The sequence below is a fragment of the Parus major genome, chromosome 7 (genome assembly GCF_001522545.3).
Source record: "Parus major isolate Abel chromosome 7, Parus_major1.1, whole genome shotgun sequence".
Lineage (NCBI taxonomy): Eukaryota > Metazoa > Chordata > Aves > Passeriformes > Paridae > Parus > Parus major.
The window spans coordinates 15,248,885-15,268,480 of NC_031776.1; the positions used below are offsets into that span (position 1 = coordinate 15,248,885).

The following is a 19,596-nucleotide window of genomic DNA, read 5'->3' on the forward strand; positions in this document are numbered from 1 at the left end:
TAGGGGTGTAATGTTCTTCCTCCCCTGTAGTTACTGGTATGATTACCCACACTTGTGTATGCTGAAGATGAGATTATTGAAGTATTGCTGGAATCAGCATGCTGGAAGATCATCCAACACTACAGGAAATACTTTTGTGTGCACAGTAAGTTGTATTCAGTGTTTGGCAAAAAGAACTTGAGAAAGAAGAAAGGAAGGGATAGAAGAAAGGACCATCAATTTTCTGATTTGTTTTTGTATTTCTATTTACCTTAGAATATGCACCTGTAATATACTTTCTATGACTCTCAGGATTCCACCAGTATCTTTGTATGTACCAGAGGGCCATAGTTGATTGCTGTCAGCCACTGAAGGACAGCTCTCCTTCATAGTCTCTGTAGCTGAAATAGCAGCCTGCTATGTTAATCTTTGGACTCAGATGCTGCTGTGATAAGAAGCTATTCTACTTGTTTTCCCAGGTGACTTCATTAATAGATAGACCAAGTAAGAAATGTCTTTTTGTTATCCATTTACCTTGAAGGCATGCAACTATCCATTTAATGGCCAATAATAAAGTAAAAGGAAACAAAAAGCATTTATTCATTAATAATTCCAAAAGACATAACTCCAAAAGATACATTTCTTATAAAGAGCATAGATTAGAAAATAAGGAACACAACCAAGCTGTGCTTAAAGTAAGTCAGGCTATTTTTCAGAAAAATTGTCCCTTTTTCTATATTTATGTCCAGTTGTCTCACTTTCAATTCCTGACAAAATTACTTTCAAGTAGTCTTTGTTAATGCTTTTACACCACTGGATGTAAACAAAACAAAAGAACAAAAACCCAGAGACAACCAGCATGTCTTGTGGGCCTGTGACACAGAGCTCACCCCAGAGAGGGCCATCCATCTGTGGGATGAAATTGCTCCCATCTCCCTGCTTACAGCCAGCCTCCCTGCTGAGGTCTCCAGAGGCATCCTACCCTGAAATCACTGCTCTTTCCCCTGTTTTTTATATAGTTATATTTTGTATAAGCCCTTTATTATATTAGGGTCATCTTCTAGACTTGACTGGCTAATAAACCATCCCTCCCTCTGGGGGTGTTTGGGGCTAAAAGTGTCCCCTGTCTGTGTGGTGATTTATTGGCAGATGTCAGAGCAAATGTCTGTTACGATTTACCCCATGTCCTGCTTCAGTCAGAGCAGAGGCACACACACACAGACAGGAACATCTAAATGAGAGCAGTGCCAGGAGATCACTACTGGCTCCTGACTGACACAGCACCCAGCAGTAATTAATGACTTTGCAGTGACAATACATTGGAGTTGACAGCTTCTCAACATATTATCCCAAACATGCCGTAACTGGACCCCAAGATCTTGGAAATAATTACTTGCTCCTGTAGTACAAGATTTTTCTTTCCCTCGTTGTAATCTTGTTTTTTATAGTCTTCATAAAATGTTTTTTCATTAATTTTTATTTGCTTAGGATCTCAAGAATATTCTGATAAAAAGTGAAAAATTGCAAGTGTACTTGAAGTTTATTTTTCCTCTGGCTTGCACCAGTGAATTATTTTATTGCACTATAGAAAGCCTAGCAAGAGTAGTTAAAGTTGATTTTTTTATTTGAAATTTCATCAATAATTTCTTACTGTTAGTGGATGAATTAACAAACTTACAAATTCATAAATATATCTGGTATCTTTTTAAGAATTAAGCATAATCACCGTGAACAGGTTCTATAAAATAAATAACACTTATTTCTGTTTTATATAATCCTGCCTAAGAATTAATGAAGCAAACCCCACCTTAATAAGAAACTCCTAAGATATTAAACCTTTCTCCAGATGTTTATCTGGGAAAAAGTGCAAAGCATTATTGCTGGAGGAGCTGGAAAGACACAGAACTAAGTTCACTGTATGGAAAAAGAAAACATGAGGGTATGAAAATGTAACATGTTGTACAATTGGCTACTAAATGTTTTTAGATTTTTTTAAATTTTCAGGTTTAGATTATGATGGCTTCAAAAATATTTAAATTAAATATACTGTTAAATTCATACATAAACTGCATATTTTTTAGGTTCTCTGATATGTGCTGTATTACTGTGATAGGTAGATTTCTGATACCATTCCTTCAGATACAGAAAGAAAAACTAAACTATACTTTTCATGGGCACTTTCAAGTAAAACAAACAAACAAACAAAAAATTACTTGGAGTGCAAATTTCTCTTAGAATGTCTGAAATCTTTGGCCTGATTTATCACAGTGCTTCTGCTCTCTTGCATCTACATAACTATGCTGAATTCAAACTGAATTTTGGCTGGATAAGCTAAAGTAATGCACCATTGAATCATATAAATATTAATCTTATTTTCAAAGAAGTTAGAAATAGCTATGATTTTAAAAACTGTGGCAACTCAGTTTTCCCTTGTATTTTAGACTTAAAAGACTATTCTGTCATTTCTGTTGTGTGCTAGTGCTATAAGTATTTGTGTCATTGGAATAGATAAGGCACTTGAAATCTGATTAATCTGAGATTCAAGCTATCCTATAGCATTGTGCTATAGTGCCAGGTTTTTTCTTACTGAAATTTGGGTTTTGCAAGCCTAAATATAGTTATGTGTTAGACAAATATAGATACATGAGTAAAGAGCGCAGAATTGTGTCCAGGATAGGATATTTATAGCAAGAGTTACTGATTTATGAGACAGTAATGAACAAGTCCTGTGACTTAGCAAGCAGCCCCACAAACACACATCACCTTTAAATTTAACCAATGTATTTTCCAAAGAGAATATGTAAACGCTGTCCTATTATGGGCAATGTACAAGAAGCTATTTTTAAGCAGCAAGCCTAATTGCGCAGCTGTCAATGGTATAAGCAAGATCAATATTTAATGACTATGATGCATTATTTATAGCCCTGGGAGAGATTCCCTTTTTTAGGTCAAACAGCACACAGGAGAGATACACAATGGAAAATAATGTATCACCTGCTTTACAGAACCTTCAGTTCAAAATGTAGCATGAATAACAATTTCTGCATTTCTCCGTTCTGTAGCCTGAGGTGTGGCTATTTAAGATCTACCTTCACACAGGGAGGCTTTTGTCTCTTTCTTCAAAACACTCTCTAACTACAGAATGGTGAAAGAGTTGAACCAAAAAAAAGAAACAACTTTTAAGACTGCTATTGTATATGACAATGTAAACAGTTGAATCCACACAAGATAATGGATCTAAGTGAATTTGATACTTGGAGTGAGTTATGTATGGTTGAACATTTGTTTTTCATGCCTTAAATGTATAACAATGAAAAAAATTCAATTTTTGTACTGATTTTATCTTCAATATTTGAAACAACAGGGAAAGCATTCCTCTGCTATGTTATTCTCTGCAGTGATGTCATCTTTCAATTTAGAACTACTTTAATTACTTTTATAAGCTTGTAATGAAACATTTTTTAGTAGTTTATAGTAATTACTTCATAGTCTTCATCAGTAATGAAACTCCAGAAAGGCAATTTGGACAATTTATGAAATACTGCCATAGAACATGGGTGGTTATGCACTGCTGCTTTCTGTGGCACTGCTGTGTGAATCAGTTTGGTACCTGTGTTTCCCAAAGCCCACTGCAGCAGCAGCACTGCGAGCCGTGCGCCCCGCCGCGCGCGGGGGGAACGCCGAGCGCTTCCCACGCTACGGGAATGTCCAGATTGGCCTCCAAGGCTGCTCACACACTCCCTTTGGCTGGCACTGAGCTTCTCCCTAGTGCTGTTCCAGCTGCTCAGGTTCCTCTGGCCACAGCAACAATTGCATAAAAACTAAAGAAAAACTTTGAGGGTAACCAGGGCTTGAGTGTTGATAATGAACTGTGCTCCCTTTGTCCCTTTTGAGAAAGGTACATATCACAAGGTGTAAAACACAGTTTATTTCTCTGCTTTTCCACATCCACTGCCCACGTAAGAGGAGAACTAAAGCACCACATTCAGAGTTTCATAGTTCATAAAATCAAGGTCTTTATTGCATTATGTTGTTTTGTATGCTTTGACATGCGCCCATGTCTTCAGTTGTCATGGAAATAAGAAGTCAAGAACACATTGCATACACTGAAAATAATAAACAGTGATAAAATACTGAGTGTTTATACTGGTTTCTGAAATGTGAGGCTGTCATCTGACTTCAGACAAGTGCTCTGTAGTTCAATTTTTTCCAATTTCAGTGAACAGGGAATGGCATGGAAAAGTGGAGTAGGGAAAGATTGTTCATGGTGTTTTCTCATAAAATGTCTGGATTTAGATACATTAAATGAAATTAGGGTGGAGATTTTTATCTGATTAAGAATCTCTTTTCAGCAAACCTGTAGTTAATCTATATGCCCTATCAGTGTAGATGTTAATGAGTTAAAATGAGGAATTAGCAGAAAGAAAAGGCAAATTGAGGCTGATCTTCTCTAGGTCAGGGAACCTCCAACATGCAGCTCATCAAAGCAGAAAAGAGTGCACCAGGGAGATATGTTTTTTTCAGTTCAAATAATATTCCCTGAGAAGTTTTGCTTATTTCCTTTCATGAGGTGTCTTACAGAAATAGTCAGATCAATTCTGCATGTCAGAGACATGAGAGGCACCTTTCAGGAGGTACTTGTGGAGCTGTCCTGCTGGACTGGTGCCATACTACAGTGCCTAACCTAATTCAAAGAAATTGAAAAAGCTAGTGAGAATTCTGAACTTGGTTTCAAAAACTTTTAAACATTCAGTTTTATTAAAATCTCATCATTTGAGTTTATTGGCTTCATAGGTAACCAAGATGAGATTAAACAGCTGCAAAAGGTCACCGGGGGGATTCCTCTTGTAAAATTGCTAAAATGGCCATATTTATTTTTTCAGGTGAAAGCATAGAGCTCCCAGAGTAAAATATTACCTTCCCTCCAGGGCAAATGGAACATGAATTTTCCAGGATGTTGTGGAGGGAAGGTTCACAAGGAGTGAGCCTGGTGAGGCTCGAGCTGCCCACGGGTCCAGCCAGCCCTGCCTGTTGGCTCTGGAGGAGTTCTAGGGAGGCTGCAGTGGTTGTGAGGACAGATCTGCCCTCTGAATATTTGCAGTCTAATGGAGCAAGTTCCTTGCCTTTGTGGTGCCAAATCATCTGAGCAGGGCAGGGCACTGCTTCATGTTTTGGTTTCCCATTTGCAAAGTGGGCACAGAAATATTAAAACATCTGTGAAAGGTTTCAACAATTCTACTTTCAGACTGCAACAAATTTGTGTGGTGCAACTGTATTGCATTTATATGATAAGCCTGCACAAAACCAGTTTATTTTCTAGTGTAGGAGATACGTAAATCCTGTTTTAAAATAAACCTTTCTCTTGAGGAAAACTGTATATGATTTGGGAGAGTTAAGGTCAAACTCAGAAAGAAGCCTGGGGCCTGGAAGCTAGAGAAAGCCCACGATTTTAATCATATACCCATGCCCAGACAACTTTTTCTGTTAATTTATGAGTTTAGCACAAGTCTTTAAATGAATTTTTAAAAAGGATAGTCTTCTTTCAGCAAGGAATAGATTCTGGTCTGGACTGCTTCAGAGCAAGGGCATTGCAGAAGCCAGTAAGGAACTTCTGTGGAATTTTTTTAATATGCAAAAGCAAAATATATTTATTTTAACATGTTTATGCTATGCACAATAATATTTGGATTCATTTACACTGTAGGTTAAGAAGAAGGGATCTTAAGTGTTATTATTTAAAAAGAAAAAAGAAAAATCAACATTTATATTCTAACTGTAAAGACACACAGTAACAAGAAATATTAAATAATAAATGACTATTTCCAAATAAGCTACTTCATAGTTGTACCAGAGCTTAAATCTCCTCATTAAATAATTTAAAAAGTAAAAAACTTTAATAAATTAAAAAACCAGAAAATTAAAATATGTGAATGATCAAAACAGGCTTTGTACTAGTTGCTTTAAAAAGCCTTCTCCAATGCTGAAATAGGTTTCAATTGATCTAAATAATTCTAATTATTTCTGCTATACTCTAATATTTACAGTACTTAAAAAAACATTCCAAGTAGTTGAAAAATATTACTGACTTACTGCCTTTAATAGCGTCTGTTTTTCAGTTTCTTAGTAATTACGCACAGTAATACAGCGATACTTAAACAACAGACACTTTCAGCAGAGGACTAATAAAGCACTTAGGATTATTAAGTTGTCCATACTGAAAAAAGCATGCTGCTCCTATGCTGCTCTCAGATACTGGATTTTTGTTATTCACATGGGAAAGCTTGTGTTTCTTGCATCTGTTTCCATATGCAAAACCACAATTGGTCCAGGTCTTGAAAATGCTTAGAAAAACAAGTTAGAAAAAGCAATTGCTGGAACACAGCATTGCTCCCAAGTGAAGATGGGATGATTTATTACCCAACAGACCTGTTGTCTGTCCTTCAACATGATCAGTCATCATGGTCCATAAAAATCCCTTGTCAGATGGAAAACATCAAGGAAGAAACAGAATTCAACGTTGCTGCTATTTAACCAGCATCCATGCAAAAATTGGAAAGGCATGGAATACATTTAAATTGCCATTCAAGACAGAGGGATATCTGATGGATGATTAAAAAAGAAAAAAATACTAACATTTGTCAAATAATAAAGTAATGTACTTCAGTCAGTGACAGAGTTAGGAATTTATATTTGCAAACATTTTCAAACAGGAAGAAAAGTTTATCTTGCAAAGACTCATGCACTGGAAGTGGGCCAGCATAATTCAAAAGGTACTTCAGTGAAAGATGGTAATTTAGGAGTTCCTCAGTGTGACTTTATCATGGTTCTTTTGGCACCAGTGAGGAGCAAATTATTCCCCACACAGCTGATAAGACATCCCTTGGGCTGGCCCCGTGTGTGATAGCTGACTCTTCTGAGACCTGCATTCCCAACTGCTCCAGAAAGATCACTGTAGTGTTTATTTTAACCCATGAAATAAAGAAATTTTCTAAGAAATCTATAAAAATGGCATAATAGTTTACATTTTAAATTATTACTTATTTATCTGTGCTTGATTTCTCCTGTTCAGCCCCATCAGGCTGAAAATTATAACTAGGAATTTTCTGGTTAAAAAATCAAGTTGCTTTGCCCCAAACTTTACTTAGATAGAAACCTTCTAGTTGGCACTGATAATATCAATGTTAATTTTAAAATTAAATACTTAATTGTACTGAATTTAAAAACAAGATATTTTTTTCCCTTAGCATATACCCTACAAATGGAAAAAAATATTTTTTCTTTGTTTATTTCTGCCTTTATGCAGTGTTCCAGCTACAAGCAGTTGTTTGTCACAAATGTTTGCTTGTCTTGATTTTAAATTATTAATGGCAATATTTCTACAGGCTTTCTTTTTTCAATATTTTACAGCAAGAAAATGTCCCCCAAAGGAAGAAGGCAGTGTCCTTTAAAGGCTTTTGATATTTCCAACGAGTTGATACTAGAGCTCGAGCCTTTTTACAAGTAGAACTCTCCAAAGAGTGGGAGACACGTTTTTCTGAGATGAATCTGTTTGGCCACTGGGTGCCATCCTTGCTCCACTTTAAGGCTGATCACCAAGCAGCGTTTCTGTTAAGCCATAAAATCCTGAAAAAATGTAATGCTAGTGCAATTTCACACCATCATAATTTCTGTGTGTGTGCATGTGGTAGAGTATGCTCCCAGCACAAGGCAGCGTGTTTCTTGCAGATGTCACTGAGAGACTGGAGAGAAATATCCTGATGGATTCAGCCATGTTATATCCAGCAATTTTTTTTTTTTTTTTTTATTTTTTAATTCCTTCATCCGCTGGTGAGAACGAGGCTGTGCTGAAACGGCTGTTCCCACACATGAGCTTGTGAGTGACTGTGCTTCTATACAGTATTAACTTAAGCTTGGGCTCTGGGCTCTTTTGAAAAAAAATTCCCTGAATGCACACTTGTTTTCTAGATCAATTTGGGATTCATGGGCCTGGGTCATCCAAGCAAAACATTATCTAGCCTATATTATGTACAAAAATGTTTGTAATTGCAGTCCTTTGTAGGCTCTATGTTTTCACCTGAAAAATTACACTCTTTCATTGTCTGCTCAGGGTGGCATCAGCTATTGGTTTAGTCTGGGCAAAACCCCTGACAGAGTAAATTTAGTTTCTAAGACAGATTGTGTTAGTAGTTTTGTGGGTTTATTCTTTCAAATTTAGACTGCAAACACTTTACATGTATGAGAAATAGACTATAGCACACACATCCTATCATAATCTGCCTGTGCATATAACAGCCTGCTTGGTTGCTTCAGTGTAACTCACCTACCCCTGCTTTCTCTGCTGCCACACTGTGTGTGTTCTGTCCCTGCAACAAGCTTGGGGCACACAAAAACCCCAGCCCAAAAATAATTAAAAAATCAATTTCTATGTATGGCCGTCATAAACTCTACTGTTAAGCTAATTCCAGTGTCTACCTGTGCTGTCTCTACTTTCTCTGAAGGAAACCTGTTGCTGTGAGTGATAAGGAAGAGCTATAAGCAGCATAATATATACATGTATTTAAAACATGAGTGTGAAGAAACAAGTATTTATGTCTGTATTGCAGCCTTCTACCTCAAAGTAGTGATACATGAAAGCAACTTTTGTTTAGAGAAAATTTATTATTAATAATAATACATTTATAAATTTATTTTAGTAGTATGTGGGTAGTAAATAAATATAAGGTTGAAGTGCCTATTACTTGTTTTTTGTTGAAAGAATGGGATCTGCACCTTTGGGGTTTTGTCAAAAAGCTTGTGTTGCTGAGGCTGTGAGTTGTGTGTGAAGCAGAGGTGGTGCTGCAGTGCAGGGTGCTTGGGCTTTCTCTGATGGGGGGCCTTGTGGAAGAAGGGGGCAGTGGAGGATGTTCCTTCTGCTCTGGGGAGAGGAGCTGGGATCAGTGTTCAGCCTGCCCTGCAGAAGCCTCACATGGGGCAAGCCCTGGTTTGTGAAGCTGTAGTGAGATGAACCTCTGGGTTTGGGGAGAAAACTCTTTGGGGCAGTCCTGAGTGCTCCTAGGGAGTGATTTATGGGTTCAGAATAGGATGGCTTGATTTCTTTTAAACATGCAATCAGAACTTGACAAAAGGTAAGGAAAAACAGACAAAAACATACTTTAAGGAGAATTACAGAAATATTCTCTGTAGGATTCCTGTAAACGTACATTTTAAGGTTGAAGGTGTTGTCAATGTTATTTATTGTCCACCTGACAGTATTCTGCTATAGCTGTCACTCTAGCAGGTCTGAAATAGGACTTTCTCCCCAGTGGAGCAGTAACCCCTCATACATTTGCATAACTTTCCCCACCAGCCCCTGTACTGCCAGCCTGATTTGTCACAGCTGCTCAGAAAGAAAATTCCAGTAGCTCCCAGGAAATCCCATCCAGTGCATTGTGCCCCCTGCAGCACCACCATGGCCCCAGGGTGACATGGGACTGGTGGTCCTGTGTGTTGGCTTTGGTGCACTGAGACCTGCCTGGAGTGTGCTGGCATCACAAAAACAGTGTGATAACAGTGCATGTGCCATTGTGGCTCTGGTGGGACTTTAGGGTGTTCTGGATTTGGGGGGGTTTTGTAGTGTCTGATCTTGGGAACCCTTCACTTTTCCCACATGCTCTCTTCCACCATGTGCCCAACTGAGAGTTGCAGGGCACAGTTTGGGCTGTTTGTCCCCAAATGTGTGAGTTCCCCCCTATGCCTTCACATCCTGTCCACCATGAGAAGAACCTGTCTCTGCTCCTTCTACCCTTAATCGTGTTTTTCCTCTTCTCAGGCCTCAGAGAAGGAGCTAGACCTTTTCCTTCACTTTCTGGGTTGGAAAAGGCTACATCGTATCCCACTTTCCTCACCCTCCCAAATTTACAGGCGTGTGGAGGGGGGGTCAGTCCGCATTACCCATTCTGCTCTTCATGGGAGTGACAAAGCTGACTTTTTTCCACCAAAACCAAGTAAACCTTTGTGGGAAATGGCAGCCTGACACTTTTGTAGTGTAGAGAAATAGTTGCCCTAGGTTTGCTGCTTGTGTTTGTTTGAAATTCTGAAACAGAGACTGAATAGACCCTTTTGTACAAACTTCTCATCTGCAGTGATGGTCATAAAAACTCGACAGTTGCTAGCCTGCAGTATGTGACACACTGGTTCTCTCCTAATCACCATCAGCCAAAAGGACGTGAACGCTCCACAGCGCGCCTTGGGAGATCATTGTGTCCAATGTGCATGCCCTGTAAAACTCCAGCCCTAGGCTGCTGTGGTTATGGACTTTGGCCTTAAGAATAATAGATGCCTAGACCATTAATTGTTTTTGTTTTATGCCTCTGTTCTTTTAGAATCAAAATTTCTTGTTCCTTTTATAGGCTGCCATATATTTTGTTTCTGTGTACTAGGAAACAACTCTAGCATCAAGGGTTGATTTTTAGTAACATAAAATAACATCTTTTGTGTCTATTATAGTTTGTAGCAAAATTTTATGTCATTTTTATCTCTGAAATGTATTATTTCTTTTTTATGGATCCAAATTTCAGAAAGCAGTATGTTCAGATAGGATTGATTGACTGATTAGAAATACTCAAAATGCTTTTTGCTTTTTAGTTGTAATTCTGGGGCTAGCTTTAGAAATAGCACGTGTAACGCTGTAATGACATACCTTTCCTTGCCCTTTTAAAATGAAAATTATAAAAGACAAATCCTTTCCTCAGACACATTCTATTTTATCCCAAAAACAGAAGGTAAATACTTTTGTCCTAAGCCCACACATAATGATAATAAAAAAAAAATCCTAAATTCTATATTTAATAGTGATATATTGGTTAATGGCTACTTTTCTTGTTCTGATAGAAGCAGATTAAATATCTTTCCTAATGCTGTGAAGTTTCTCTTATAATTAAAAGAAATACTAGCATCATACTAAGCAGTAGTTATATTTGGTAAATGGTGAAACCAAACACAACTTTTGGAAACAAGTCCAAATACAACTTTCTTTGTTCTATGTTTCATGTCTAAAGTATGTGTTAAGCTGTTCATTTGCCATTCAAAGGTGGAGCAGTTGCATACATATACATATACATATATATACATACACATACATATACACACTTCAGCTGCAGATCTTGAAGCTGGATGCACATGCTGCATTATTCTTGGTTTACAGATGTGAAACTTTCATTAAATCAAGGAATGACCTTTTCCAGCAAAGGGCTCAGACACCTACTGTTGGACTTGGGGCAGAGTTTGGGCATTTGATTTCACAATTGCAACCCTCTGTTTATCTGTGGGGTTTATCTGAGGAGGTATAAAATACACAAATCCTGTTCCACCATGCCTTTCATCCAACAACTGTTTGTATATAAGACATTCACAGAGACTGGGACATGGAAGGAATCTGGTAGATCAGCTGCAAAGTGTGTTTATCTGGCAGCATGAGGTTTCCTTGGGGCAGGCAGATAGGACTGGTTGGTCTCAAAAACTCTCTCCAAACTAGGCAAGGCTGTGTTTCTGGGTGATTTCACCATTGAAGGCAGAACAATGGTCCTGTAATAATCATGTTAAAAAATTATTACAATCAAAATTAAGAGGAAAATACACATATTTAATTAGTGTATCTTAATTAGTAATTAGTAATTTCCATACACACTCCCCTTTACAGTAAATATTGTAAAATTCCCTTTTAATGCCACTGTCCTGCCTCTGCCTCAGCTGGTCATTGAAAAAGAGGTGCTAACTCAGTGTTGTGAAGGGCAAAGAGTTGCCATCCACAGTCTCCAGTAACAGATGGAGGCCTTTAAAAGCCAGTTTGCTCTGGGCATTGAACATGCCAGAGCTGCAACATTTGATTCTTTCTCTTTTGGAGAGAGTAAATGTGTCAGGCTGGAATATAACAGGCTTTGGTCTTCCATGGCTATGAAGAAGTACAAAATCTGTCCACTGCTGCTAATAACTGACTATAAAGATATATTTTAAAAGATGCCTGCCTGCAGCTATAAATATAAGCAAGTATTTTAGAGGCCTTTATATATGAAAAGAACTTTTCACAAATAAAAATCTTTGCCATCAGAATATGATGTATTCTAAATGGCTTCATGGAATCATAGAAGGTTATGTGAGAGATAATGAAGGCATCACATTTAAATATTCTTCACTTTGATATTTTCTCTTCAGCTTTTGATGATTATCCTTTAAGGTTTTTCAGATCCTAATCTTCTGAGAGATATTTGAGATGAAGAGATACTTGAAAAGGCAATTTTATTTCTTCTGTGTGTTTCATGTTGTCTGGAGCTCCTGTTTCACTCCAGAGTGTACATGAGGTCAGATCCTGACCTGCTATTCAACTAGTATGTGGACTCTGGACTCTTAACAGTGCCTCTGGGATTTAAGATGTACACCACATAATTTTGCCATCCTTTTGCTACATTGGGACATGTATTTCATGAGCTATCTTTATATGTGTTAGATATAATCAAGTTTCTTGTTACTTCTTTCCATCAGCCTGGCAGTACTTTGATGAGGAAAGCTTGCTGATCGTTCTACATGCCACTGTAAATAAGGCTATGCAAAAAGTGGACTACATTCAGTAAGGGGAAGTTGCTGTTTCAGAGCAGCTCTGGTATCACATAGGAAGGAAGCTGAGTATATAAAATGGCAGAATGTACCTTATTCTTAAACAAAGCCATACTAATATACTTATCACTATTAGTACATAAGTACTAATATACTTATCACTATATTTCAAAATACTTTCTTTGCATAATATGCACTGTCTTATCCTCACAGGTACTAAATCTGAAGTACAGAAATTTTAAGATGGCATGGCAAAGTAGGATGTCAATGTTTTCTGTGTTTAGCTGGACTGCTACCATGGTAGGGCACATTTTGCAAAGGAAGAATGTTTTTGGAAGAACTCACCAGCTTCTTTACATCTGATTTTATCACATTATCAAATAAGGGTACAGAAGATTGTGAAGAATATGCTACTAGATGACTTAGTGCAAAATCATTTAGTAAGGCTTTATTCATCCACAGGAGCCAAAAGGCTTATTAATACTGAACCAAAAATGTCATTTTTCTGTTCCCATAGGCTATCTCTTTTATAGTGGCCAGAATTGTGACTGTGTGGTGAAAGCCACTTTGATGTTACACCTGTTTTGACCGTAAGAGGGTCATTAATGACACGACCTTTTGTGCTGGCTGATGGAAACTAAGGCTCAACCAGTCCCTTGTCTCTTACCTGTTCACCAATAATGAGCAGGCTGTGATGGAATTTATGTGGTAGCAAAGAGCAATGAGGAAAGGAGAATCTGTCTCCAATCTGAATGGTGTACAAAGGTGCTTTTCCTCCTTCCTGTATTCATTCCACCCTATTCCATGCATGCCTGAGTATGGAGTAACCACAGATCTTATCCTTATGCTCATTTGGAGGCATGCCATCCTCTTTTTCAAGCTACCTATGACTGACAATATTTTCCTTGGCAACTCCCGAGTTTGTATTTTATTAGGCAAGACCAGTTGCCTTCTGTGTGTTCAGCCAAACCTGATTCCTTTCAAGACAAATTTTTTTGTGTTAGTACTGGGGGTATGGAAATGTCACCAGAGGAGGAACATCTGGCTTTAACTTACCATAAGCTCATGGAAGAGTCGTGAATTTTCCTCAGGGTTACAAAGAGCATTGAAATTGCTTGATTCACAGGGTAAAAAGATTCCAGAGTAAAATGTTCTTAAGTGTTTTTAGAAAGGAGAAATTCAGCTTCCAAATGTTAAAAAACCCATAGCCTTTTAAGTGATTCTAAATCACTGCAGTGCTTTAAAAAACAATTTCACTGTAACTTGAATTTTAATTGCCTGCCCTTTCCTTTTGCTGTCATGGTACTTTCATCCTCTCTGTTTCCTGAAAGAGAGTGTTGTTATTGCTATTTATTTTAAGAAATCCACTGAAATTTTTCCTGCAGCCCTGCAAAATTTCAGGGAGGGCTATGTTTTAGTATGCTGCATTACTAACATTTTTTTATATCTCTATAATTAAAAAAAAATGAAGTTTTAATGACTGTTCTCCTCTAAACCCTGGACTTCTGCATTTCTAGCCTAAGAAGCTGAGGATAGTCAATGCCAGGTGCAGCTAGAATATTGCTGCAGCCCCACAACATATCATTTTTTTAACATTATTCAAATTAGGCTCTGCACTCATAATTCTGTTGTTTCCTTTATTGCTGTTGTAAAGCAAATGGTTCTTTTATACAAATGTTATCTCCTGGCTATTAATTCAGCAGTTATTTTGGATTATGGCACTCCTGTTAAATTTAGGAATGTAAAACCTCATAAATATTTAAAAGTTCCAGACTGACGTGGGAAGAAATCGTTTCTGACTTGCTTTGCTAATATCCTGTTGTTCGATTTATAATAGATTTGGAATATATTGTTATTTCTCCACTGTCTGACAAACAGGAAGACAATTTTAGTTGAGCAACTGCTTCAAGTGTTCTACCTTGAATTGCAACAGGCTGATAAAAATGTTGGTTTCCAGAAAAAATAACAAGGAAAAGATCTGCTTTTCTTTAAGAGGCAAAAAACTCTGAAAACATTAATTAGATCCCACTTCAAAGTTAATGAAAATGCAGCAGTAGCTTTGCAAAGATTGTTTTGATAAACAATTTCAGGAAGGTCTACTCACAATCAAGGGCTTCTCTTTCAGCTTGTTATTTAAGCTTTCAGTTAAGGAGCATGATTTATAAATGCGTTTCTTCCCGAAAAGAGATTATATTGAGTCTTATTTCTGTCCAGTGAGTGTGTTCATAGAGTTAATATTAACATCCAGTATCCCCCCAAGTCTTTGAAAAATAACTGAATGATTAAAAAGTCATAAATTTTGTAAGATTGCTGAAGGTCTGGACAGCACAGTCTCTGGGACAGCATTCCTGCTTCACACCTAACCATATTTTCTTTATTTATTTATCTTGGAAGTATTGACATAGTTTTTCAGATCTTAAAGGGTGTTAAGGTGTAACTCCTGTTGGGATCATCTAGAAGTATTCCAAACATTTTGGTGTTTACTCAAAAAAAGATGTCAATTGATTCAGCCTGGATAGGTATGTTAGCAGATAACTGAGTGTGCAGTTAACAGAACTTGCATTTCTGTTGGCATGCTCCAGAGGCTCTTAAGCTGTGTCCTGGGATGACACTTCACTCGATGGGTTTGCTGTGTTTCTTGTATCAGTTTAACTCCTTGGCACAGTGCCATGACTTTCTGAGGTGCTGGTGTGCTCTGCTGGGTACAGAACCAAAAAGACTTTTCTTCTACCTAGCACGTAAGTTAAAAACACAATGTTAATACTATTTTATGACAGGTCTACACCATCTTCTCTTATGTGGTATAGCTAAATCTCTGCATAAAGTAATTATTGAGGTGGCATGTTGTCTTCAGCCAAAAGATTTTACATAATTTCACAGTTTATTTACATTATTTACATAATGTTCATTTACATAATTTCAGTAATTTGTAGTTAGAGTGCAGTATTTCAAAACACAAGTTTTCAAAAAGGAAACTATGGAGTAGTCATGTAGAACCTCTAACAGTCAAGTTGAACTTTCATTACAGTTGCATGAGCTAATTGGTATTTTATGCAAGTGTGTAACTGGATTTTCCACAGCTGTCTCCATGTGATTTTAACTAACTCAGCATTGTCCAGCTCATAGCCTGTGTGCTGGATCCAGCCCCTTTGAGAGGCTCCTGCCTGACCCATCACCTCCTCACTGCAGGAGAGGGGTCAGATGCTCCTTCAGTGAATGCACCCCCTGCACCTGCCCTCTCTAGAGGGATGAGCAGCAAGTCTGCAGGGGCGTAAGGAAGGTGAAAGAAGCCTGGGAGGTTTGTCAGCACCTCTGCCCAGCTCATGCAGGTGCTGCCACTGAGCAAGCCACAGCACATCTGTGTGCTCAGCTAAATACATCAGCCTGTCCGGCACACATTCCTTTATTTGTGTGTGCAAGAGCAGCTCATTCCTCCCTTACAAACAGAAGTCCCTGTTACACAGACAAAGCAAAATGTAAGGCTTTTGCTGTTGTTTTATCGACTTACTATATAATCAGCATGTTGAAAATTAAATTCTTTTATTTTCCTTTGGAGAGTACTTCTGCTAGACATTTCTTGTATTCCACTTTCTCTGGTTCCTTGTGTTTGTAGTGAACAGTGTAAAGCAAAGGGCACTTGTGTGCTTATGATTGTGAAGGCATTTGGATGAAGAAATTCTGCAGAGCAGTATATTTACTTTGCATTTCTAAATGGTAGCAATTAAAACTCCCAGCTTCTGGCTGTCCAGATGTTTCTTGCATTACAGCACTGTAATTTGCATTGGAATATATTGGGTTACTGCAGTGGCTGTAAAGTGGTCAACCTTCAGTCTAAATGCTGTATCTGGGCTCCAGTTGGGATGGTGAACATATTTCCTGCTCATACCAGGTTCTTCTCCTTCCCACTGTTTCCACACTCTGTTAGCTTGACATGTTTGTGTTTCTCAGATGAAGACTTTTACTGCTCAGCATTTGAATCAAGCAGGGGACATATTGGCAGGTCAGAACTGATGTACAGTTTGTTTCTTGTAAGAGTGAAAAAAAGGAAAAAAGACTGAAGTTTTGAATCAGAAATTTCCCTTTGGCATTTTCAGGCAGCAAACATCCCTCTGGTGTCAGAGCTTGGCATTGACGATATCCATTTTGATGACTTCTCACTCGATGTGGATGCCATGATTACTGCAGCCCTGCGGATGTTCATGGAGCTTGGAATGGTTCAGAAATTTAAAATTGACTACGAGGTAACCATCTGCGCTGCAAATATCTGCTGCTTTTGTCTTGGCACTGCTCTGTCCATTTCTACACATTTAGTAGCCCTGCTACAAATTGTACTTTGAATTTCAGACGCTGTGTAGGTGGCTTTTGACGGTGCGGAAGAACTACCGAATGGTTTTGTATCACAACTGGAGGCACGCTTTCAACGTCTGCCAGCTGATGTTTGCCATGTTAACTGTGAGTATCCAGCTACTCAGCCCCACAAGAGCTTTTACTGACACATTGCCTAACCTGTCTAAACATTTTCCAGCTTTCAATTTCTTTTCTAATTATTATGCTACTCATTTCCAATAGCAAAGCAGACAGAACTTATTCAACTTAAGGCAGCACGTATTTGGCAAAGCCTTATAGTGTTTTAGTGACTGTGATATCATAGGCACATTAAAGTGACTGAAAACAGATGGCAGTCTTGGAGTGCTCTTGTTATTACAGATCTTGATCTTACAAAATATTTTTCTTTTGGAAGTCTTTGATTTGACATTTATTTCAAACTCCTAATTGGGAAGTACAAAACTAAGGATTAGAATCCCAAAGTATTTATTAGGTTGGTATTTATTATATCTCCTTATCCAGCTTCATCTAAATAGTTGTAGAAGGTACTGCCTCAAAACATTTGAAAATCATCTTCCAGCATCGTGGTCTAAGTGAATCTCGAGTCTCCACTGGACGCTGTTAACACTTAAGGGTTTTACTAGCAGTGATCTCCAGCAGTACCTGTAGCTCCTTTCAGCATACAAGTAGATTCTGCTGAAATTTCAAGTACATTCTGCTGGAAGTACCACTGCTAACATACTAGAACAAGTATACTGCTCTCTGTCCCTACCCCACAGAAACCTCACTGCATGAAACAACCCTTATTTGGCTAGTTCATTCTTGTAAATGTACCAATAAAAACTCAGGGGTCCTGGGTGCCAGAACTTGGTGTGTTGGGCAAGAAAAAAAGACTCTGGCTTCACCCCTAGCAGGTGAAGATGTTCTAGTGCTCAGTCCATCCCAGCAGGGTGGATGTGTTTCTGTGAGTGTTGCTGGAGGCACAGTGAAGCTGTACCATACACCATGAAACAAAGGAAAGGAAGATGTGCAAAGAGAACGGCCACCTCTTCCTCTGGGCATGAAGCTGCTCAGCTGTGCAGAATTAGCACTGTTTCGGCAGGCACCTGATGATGCTCTCTGAGGAAATTTGGTGGTAATGCCTGGGTGTTGGTGGTTTTTATGGTTTTATAAAATTGACGTGCTTTCCCCCCCACCCCGCCCCCCCAGTTTTAGATAAAGGAAAAGCATTTTACTCTGAGTATGTGGAAAGGCGGGCAGCGCGGCTGGGTGTGAATTACAGTAATTTCTGCCAGAGGCTGCCATGGTGGGGAGCCCCCAGCCCCAGCGCTGACACCCCTAGGTGGAGCTCCGAGGCCAGGTTTGCGGCGTGCTGCTCTGCCGGTGGCACCGGGCACCTTCCTCCATCCCCGGTGACACCGGGCACCTCCATCCCTCCCCGGTGGCACCGGGCACCTCCATCCCTCCCGGCCAGCGGTGCCCGCGCTGGGGCCAGCAGGGAGGAGTCATGGCACTGCTGCTCCAGCAGCCACCAGCCGCCTGCCCGGCCGCCTCCGACAGATGCTCTGACAGTGGCTCTCACAGCGACATTTCAGAATCCTTTCAGCAGTCAGCACAGGGATGAAGCTGTCTGTGAGATGTGATCCGGCATTTTTAAGCCAGGTTGGTTTCCTTGCCCACGCCCCTGGTAATAAACGGAGTGAGCAATTCCACGTGCAGGGCTGGATGTGAGCGGCCACTGCGCTGGAGTCTCCACACATCCCACCCAGCTTTGCTCTGGCTCTGGCTGAGACCAGAATAAGTCCAGGTGTGTGATCTGTTTGGTCTGCTCCCCCTTCCTGATACACAAAGATTCATTTTGTGCAAAAAAAAAAAAGACACAAAAGAGAGACTTGAGATTAGTAATAATACAGGGTTTGCTCTTACTGCGTTTGTCTTGGGGACTCCATCCAAGTTAGTATGTGCCTTCTTTTTTCACTGGTAAAAAGGGGAAAATTCTTTGACAAACCCTTTGAAGGGTTTAGCAGGGCCCTTCTCTGCCAGTCAAGAAGGAACTGCTTTGTGCAGTTATTGTACCTTATTTCTGATTTCTCCATGATAGTCAGCAATATAGACTGCCCCACAAATAGAAACCAGTAATTTTATTTTAGGGCATTTTATTTAGGGCATTTTCAGGTAGGATTTGCCATAGCATAGTGATGTCTAACCTGTAATGCAGTAGCCTCTAAGGGCCCCACCATACTCCTACTGAATGCACAAAGAAAATTCACCTGTGTTGAACAAGCCAAACAACAGAAATTCAACAAAGAGTAAACCATTGTTTCACTCCTGGTAAACTCAGCCTTTTGCATATCTAAAGCACGTTCCTGTATATCTGAGTATGTATTTTCTCTCTCCTGAACAATCAGAAGCCCAGTTCTGCAAGCCATAGTTCTGTATTTCAGACACCCAGGAATTCTGAAGACAAGCACTGCAGCAAGGCTGCTCCTGCAAGTTAAGGGAGTACAAAAGAGTGAAACCCCAGACTTCATTATCAGTGCCTTTGCCAGCACAGTTCACATTGATACTTATTTCAAAGGACAAAAATGAACAAGTAAGCAATACCAAATTAAAATCCCATCTGGTGTGCTAATAACAAAACATATAGATGTGGGGCAAGGTATAATGAATGCAATTCATTTCCTCACATGAAAGAATGACCTC

General features: G+C 39.0%; 1 protein-coding gene across 3 annotated transcripts in view; it reads left to right on the top strand.

Annotated features, from left to right (window-relative positions):
• PDE11A (phosphodiesterase 11A) overlaps positions 1 to 19,596 on the top strand; it is a 106,729-nt gene that overhangs the window by 55,244 nt on the left and 31,889 nt on the right. For all 3 annotated transcript variants that reach the window (XM_015635295.1, XM_015635296.1, XM_033515869.1), the window contains 2 exons: positions 16,662 to 16,808; positions 16,912 to 17,019. In XM_015635295.1, coding sequence (XP_015490781.1) covers positions 16,662 to 16,808; positions 16,912 to 17,019 — 255 coding nt within the window. The remainder of the gene's footprint in view (positions 1 to 16,661; positions 16,809 to 16,911; positions 17,020 to 19,596) is intronic.